Below are 7,367 nucleotides of genomic sequence, written 5' to 3'. Positions count from 1 at the left end.
GAGAGAGAGAGATATTTATCTTGAGGAAATGGGTCACACAAATGTAGAGGCTGCCAAGTTCCAAAGTCTTTGGTCAGATATCAGACTGACAGTTTCTCCTGAAACATTCTCCTAACTCATGTAGCTTCAGGAGCAGATGAACCCATGAACTCCAGGTCAGACAGCAGGCTTCTGACTGAAGAGGGGTATAAATCCAAGTTCGGCAGTTAAGATGGCAGATCGTTAATAACTCCCAGACCGATAAGTAATATGACAGGCTGCTAACACAAGTCCAGAGTTCAGATGATGAACCAGATGCAGAAACACATAATCAAGCTTTACTAGAAAGTCTACATATATTGAAAATAACATCTGCAAGGAAACTCGTTTTCAATTGTTTGGCTTCTAATGGAGGTGATGTTATTATATCAGATTTCATTCTAGGGGATGACTACAACAGAGCTGTCAAGTCACTCAGAATCATGACTCAGACAAGTGGACCCAGAACCTGAACCATTATATGTGACATTCACCACTTTCTTGAAGCTGCAAACCCAAGACCCAGTCAAGTGGACCCAGAACCCTAACCACACATGACAGTCATCATTTCCTTAGAGCTGCAATCCCAAGGAACACAAGTGGAAGAAGACCTGAACCTGGCAAGCCAAGGCCTGATATCCTCACTTTGTCAATGAGTGAGCTGCTGATTATGTGGAGGAAATAAGCTAAAAGAATACAAATGTAAATGAGACCTTTCCTAACCCTACAATGGGAGTGTCACAAAAATGAACTCTCAGAAGTCTCGACATATGAGGCAAAAATGGCTTGGTCTCTGCTTTCTGTTGCTGTGTCCTTCACAAGGGGAATTTAATCTTGGACAAGATACTTCTCTTCAGTCAAGGACTGCCTAGCAATGCTCAAATTGTGAGGTGTCAGTTGGTAAGATTTTCAGCAACTGATATTTGAGTTTAAACTGGCCATGAACAGAGATCCTAATACAGCCAAATCTACTGTGTTTGTTGTCGTTACGTGTTAACAAGTTGATTCTGACTCATAGTGACTCTGTATAGAGTTTCTGAGAAGTAGCTGGGGGGTTTGAACTGCTAAACTTACGGTTCAAGACCCAATGCTGATCTTATAGCGCCACACCAGGAGTCCATGCTAGTCTATGAGTAAACAAGAAATGCTATTCATATTTTCAGGGCAATAGTCCCTAAAATTCTGTTTTATAGAGCCAATTGGTTTTAGGAGTTTGTTTAGGCTAAACACAAACCACCACAGGGAGTGCTGGAGGGATGGGAGGTGAGGAGAAATTGAAAAACGGCAACTTTGTAGCTTTTCTTTCTGTGTTTTCCAGAATGAATAGGTTTTTATGCACTTGTTAGTTTTATTTATATGTATTCTTCACAGCATTACATTAGGAAAAATGTTTCTTGTAAAACAAAAAAAAAAAATTTTGAAAACCGACCTCTATGAATGGGAAAAAAATTAATTTCTACAACATTTTGTCATCTATACAACCTTTTTATTTTAGTTTATGATTAGTTTTCTTTTCCAAAGTATAAAGCTTGATATGTGGGAGATGTGAAATATGGGGCTAACTGCCTCCATGAACAACTATCTCTTTTGCTGTGAGACCAGAAGTCTGGATAGTAACTGAATAGTAATTAAACATTTTCATAAGAGATTCTGTAGAAAAATCCTGATCAAAAAGGGGAAAATGGAGAATAGATTTCAAATTCTCATCAACCCCAGACTTTCTGGAGTCATAGAGGCTGGATGAACCTATGAAATTACCCTGAGATACTGTTTAAATGTAAAACCAAAGATATTCCCTGAGGTCTCCTCAAAAGAATGTGTTGATAATTATGCTTTATTTACTATAAGAACTACTTATAGGGGATCAAATTACAACAGCAATTTGAAAGATTAGATTTTGACCTTAAAGGGCAGGGAGTTTATATTAATGGGGTAGCAGCAACTCAGAAAAGGGGGTGAAATGGTTGCACAACTTGAAAATGTGATCTATGCCACTGAATTGTGCATATACAAATGGTTAAATTGTACAGATTTTGTTGTATATATTTTCAACAACACAGTAAAATTAGTAAAGTAATCAATAAATTCAACATAATTTTTGTCTGCAAGTTCTGTGATTCAAACCCACCAGCCTGTTCCTCAGAAACCCTATGCAGGGTCATTATGAGTCAGATCCAACTCAATGGCACTTAATAACTATAACAAATGTTTGCCCAAGTTTAACCTACACCTTCAGATTCAACTCCACTTTCTATTCTGAAGGCCAAGATTTGCCGAGATTCAATGAACAAAACTCAAGAAACTGGTTCCATTTATCATCTAAGCCCTCTTGACTTTTTGTCTCATCTCTAATTAATATAGTTAGTATTTTCTATAACTAGATCTAGTAGATAGATCATAGATAGATATAGTTGCCTCACATCTACCTAATCTGAGCGATTCAAAATATATAAAAGTGCAAAAATATACATATAATAATAACGTTCAATTACTTATAAGTACTTTATTCCTATATAACCATAATGCTTCCTAATAATTAACACTGAAGAAAAAAGAATATAAGAAAATCAGATAGGGTCAAGACTGTTTTAAATGCTTCAAGTTTCCTTATAAGCCATTTTGTTATGCAAAAATACTAATCTTTTAGAGAAATTTTTCTGTTGAAAACAACTGATGATAAAGTTTAAATACACATTCAAGCTTATATTTCTGGGAGAGCATCTCAAAGGAAGGCACAGAATACAACTTTAGCAAATAAAACACCATTTTTACTTGTAAAATTTAGGTGATTTCCTATAATCCAATTTAGCAATTTGCTTTCACTGAGGTCTTCATTAACTCCCGAAGACTGAGACTCCTCACAAAGAATTGCACAACCCTGTTTGAATTTACACTTGGATGATTAAACACAGCTGGCTGATGAAATAATAAGTAAAAATCAAATTTCAGTTTGTGAGATTTTTTACCTATCATTTCTGTGCTATATGTAACTAAAGTATAATTTATGTTTATTTACTTTTACTCTGCTTCTTTCTATCTTGCATAACATCTTTCACAGTTAATGTGCCGAGTTTTGTTAACATGATCATATAAATTCCTAAAATTATATACTTTACATCAAACTCTAGTGATCTACCTCATCTACAAGGCCTGCGTATGAGCATTACTGAGTGTATGTGTTAAGTTTGTAAGACTCCTTGAAAATGATTTATGTAAATACATTCAAAATTGAAGTTTCAGGTGTTTCTATCTTTGGATTGCTTCTCAGAATAATTCTGAATAACTTACAGTTCAACATTCTGACTCACAGAGTTGGCACCATTTCATTAGCTAGAGTTGGAATCTTTGGCAAACGGCTCAATACCTTTCCTATAACCCATCTATTAAATTAAAAAGCATTATCCTTCAAAAACCTTTTTAGAAATGTCTCTGAGCATTTATTATGCAGAAAACTTCCCTAAAGCTCTTGATATTATCAATAAGAAATTCTTATAACTACTCCAATAAGATTTTTTAAAACATTTACCCACCTAGTCTTATCTCTGCATTCTTTTAAAGAGTGATGTTTAAAGGAGCAGCATGGATGTAAAATATTTAGTGGGATTGCCCTTATTAAATTGATTGTGGTTGGCAGGTCTCAAATGGCCTCTGGATCTCATGTGAAGAATAATCACAATAAAAATTGTGATAGGATCTTTGCTTTTGGTTGTGATATAATCCAAAGCTATAGCGTATATTTTTAAATCTCTCAAAAATAATGTACTAGTCAGATAACCACCATTTCTTGACTTAAAAATCTTATTCCTATGACTATCATTATTCCACTGTTTCGGACTAATATTTACAGTGTTAATTGGCACAGCAACAAGCAGTAACATAAATTGTATTGCGGCAAAATGGTATTGAGTTGTATATTAGTATATACTGTTCTTGATAACTAAGGAGCTCTGGTAGCGTAGTGGTTACGAATCGGGCTGTGAACCACAAGGTCCGCAGTTCGAAACTACCAGCTGCTCCGTGGGAGAAAGATGAGGCAATCTGCTCCTGTAAAGATTTACAGCCTCGGAAACCCTGTTCAGGGTCGCTATGGGTCGACACCGACTCGACGGCACTTAACAACAACAACACTCTTGATAACTAGGACATCGTTAGAGGATAGTTGACAATTGCGTTTACATGCCACAAATGAAAACAACCCAGACCCCTGCCCCAAGATATATTGGACCAGATGCCTTCACTGGGGAATTCTAACAAACATTTAAAATATAATCGTATCCACACTATTTGAACTCTTTCAAAAGTTTGAAAAATAAAGAATAATCTTTAATTCATAACCCTGATACTCAAGCCAGACAAAAACATCACATGAAAAGAAAACTATTGGCTAATATATCTTATCAATATAGGTGCAAACATAATGAATAGAATCTAGCAGCATATTAAAATAAACATACACCTAATGGATTTATTCCATTATGACCATAAATGACCAAATGGGATTTATTCCAGGATTACAGGGATAGTTCAGCATCATAAATTCAATAAATATAATATGCCACATCAATAGAACAAGGAAAAGAATCACATGAGCATATCTATTGATGCAAAAAAAAAGCATTTTATGAAACCCAACACCGTGTCTTGATTTAAAAAAACAAACAAACAAAACTAAAGGAGATTGGAATAGAAGACAAATTCCTCAATATGATTCAAGGCATATATGAAAAGCCTATAGCTTCATTCTGTTTAATGGGGAAAGACTGAGATGGTGGTGGTGGTTATGTGCTGTGGAGTCGGTTCCGACTCATAGCGACCCTGTACAGGATTTCTGAGGTTGTAAATCTTTACGGGAGAAGAAAGCCTTATCTTTCTCCTCCGGAACAGCTGGTAGTTTTGAACTGCTGACCTTGAGGTTCGCAGCCTGATTCGTAACCACTATGCTACCAGAGTTCCTTAAAGACTAAGATATTTCCCTTGAAATTGGGGTCAAGACCAGGGTACTTTCTCCCATCACGTCTCTTCATAATTGTATTAGAAGTCCTATCCAGAACAGACCACGGCAAGAAATAGAAATAAAGGGTATCCAGATACGAAAAGGGAGTCCTGGTGTGGCGCTGTGGATCAATGGGCAGACTGCAAAGCTTTTGAACAGCAAGGTTGGTGGATCAAGCTCACCAACTGCTCCTCAGAAACCATCTATAGGGTCGCTATGGGTCAGAACTGACTCAACAGTACTTCACAACACAACAAGATAGGAAAAGAAGTAATATTATCTCTATTCACAGATGATATGCTCCTATATTGTTGTTGTTAAGTGCTGTAGTCAGTTCCGACCCATAACGACCCTGTTGAGGGTTTTCGAGGAGCGACTGGTGAGCTTGAACCACGGACCATGCTGTCCAAACTGACTTTGCTGGTTCAAACCGACTTTGCAATTCAGTACATTAACATGATCCTGGTGCGGCGCACTGTGGGTTAACGCACCAGACTGCAAGGCCGTTTGAACTGCAAGGTCAGTGGTTCAAGCTCACCAGCTGCTCCTTGGAAACCCTATACAGGGTCGCTATGGGTCGGAATCGACTTGACGGCACTTGACAACAACAACATATAGGAAATCCCAAAGTGTCCACAAAGGAACTTAATGAGCTAATAGAGGAATTTAGCACACTTTCAGGGTACAAAGTTAACAAACAAAAATCAATACACCAGCAATGAGAAATCTGAAACTGAAATTAGGCAAAAAAAAAAAAAAAAAAAGCATTAACAATAGAATCTAAGATAATAAAATACCTAGGAATAAATTTAACCAGGAAAATGAAGGATATATACAATGAATTCTATAAAGCACTGCAGTGATTAAGTGAGACATAAATAAGTGAAAAAAGCTTCATACTCATGAATTGAAAAATTTACGTAGTCAAGGTATCAATATCATCCAGTCATCTATCGATTCGTTACAATTCCAATAAAAACCTCAACAACGTTTCCACAGAAATATAAAAACCAATCATCAGTTTTATATGGAATGGTTTGTTATTGCTGTTAAGTGCCATTGAGTCAATTACAGCTTACCGTGGTGACTCACTACAGGATTTCTGAGGAGTGTCTGGGAATCTGAACCGCAGACCAACCTTGTGATCCAGAGCTTGCACTACAGCATCATACCATTTGACCTCAAATAGCTAAGGCAATGTTGAAAGAGATAAACAAAGTAGAAAACTGCATTTTACCTAATTTTAGAACATAATCACAGTAATCAAAGCAGTTTGTTGTTGTGAAGTGTTTTTTAAGTTATCAATAAAAAACCAGGTAAACAAAATGTGGCTGATATATACAATGGTATATTACTCAGTCATTAGGCGAAATGAAGTCTACATACATGCTATAATAAGGATGGACCTGGAAGGCATACTGCTGAGTGAAATAAATCACAAAGGGAAAAGCACATGTAACCTCACTTAAATAAAAAGATGCATATTTATACACTGAACTAGAAAGTTGGTGTGAACCACAAGGTCGGAGGTTCAAGTTCACCAGCCGCTCCTCGGAAACCCAATAAAGGGTCACTATGGGTCGAAACCAACTCGATGGCACTTAACAACAACAATATAAAAAGACAGGGTAGGGCAAAACTGGTGTTCACAGCCACGCCACACCGCCTTCACTCCCTAACTCCAGCGCCACCGCCAGCTCTCTGAGTTCCAGCTGAACCAGAGGTGGGGTAAGTGAAGGAGGTCTCAGTAACAGGGCTCCTACAAATCCAACAGTCCTCAAATTTCGCAGTCCAGGAAAGCAACTGGCTGCGAAAGTCGCTTGTAAGAGTGTGCCCTCTACTTGAGGGTGAAGAAACCTCATCGTTACAGGCCTTCATGAAATTAGATATTATCAGATGTCCACCGAATTTCTGACTCAAGCTACTCTTCCCATGTCTGGTGCAAGAAATTGCTCAGGACTTCAAAACAGATCTGCGCTTCCAGGGAGCAGCTTTTGGTGCTTTGCAGGAGGCAAGTGAGGCCTATTTGCTTGACCTTTTTGAAGACACCAATCTGTGTGCTATGCATACCAAACATGTAACAATTATGCCAAAATACATCCAACTAGCATGCTGCATACGTGGATAACATGCGTAAGAATCCGCTGTAATGGGAAAGACTTCATTCTTTAAAAAAAAAAAACCACACAACTTCTTTCTTTTACTGGTAGCTCTGAATCTTAAATTATTTATTTTTTTCCCAAGGGCGTACAAATGTAACTATGTATATGACTGTACATGGAAATATAGGGGACAGAAATCAGTTATTGGCAGTTTTTTCCATTTTCATTTTTGTGACTTTTTAATATAAATGAAG

General features: G+C 37.2%; 1 protein-coding gene across 1 annotated transcript in view; it reads right to left on the bottom strand.

Moving 5' to 3' along the window:
- LOC102828355 (M-phase phosphoprotein 6-like) overlaps nt 1-6,873 on the bottom strand; it is a 69,407-nt gene extending 62,534 nt beyond the window's left edge. Inside the window, exon 1 of the mRNA XM_006835779.1 lies at nt 6,662-6,873. Within this exon, the coding sequence (XP_006835842.1) occupies nt 6,662-6,873 (212 nt within the window). The remainder of the gene's footprint in view (nt 1-6,661) is intronic.
- Between the last annotated feature and the right edge of the window lie 494 nt (nt 6,874-7,367).

This window comes from Chrysochloris asiatica, unplaced genomic scaffold (assembly GCF_000296735.1).
Source record: "Chrysochloris asiatica unplaced genomic scaffold, ChrAsi1.0 scaffold00019, whole genome shotgun sequence".
NCBI lineage: Eukaryota > Metazoa > Chordata > Mammalia > Afrosoricida > Chrysochloridae > Chrysochloris > Chrysochloris asiatica.
The sequence above is the reverse complement of the archived record's forward strand: the minus strand, read 5'-3'. Positions and strand labels throughout refer to the sequence as shown.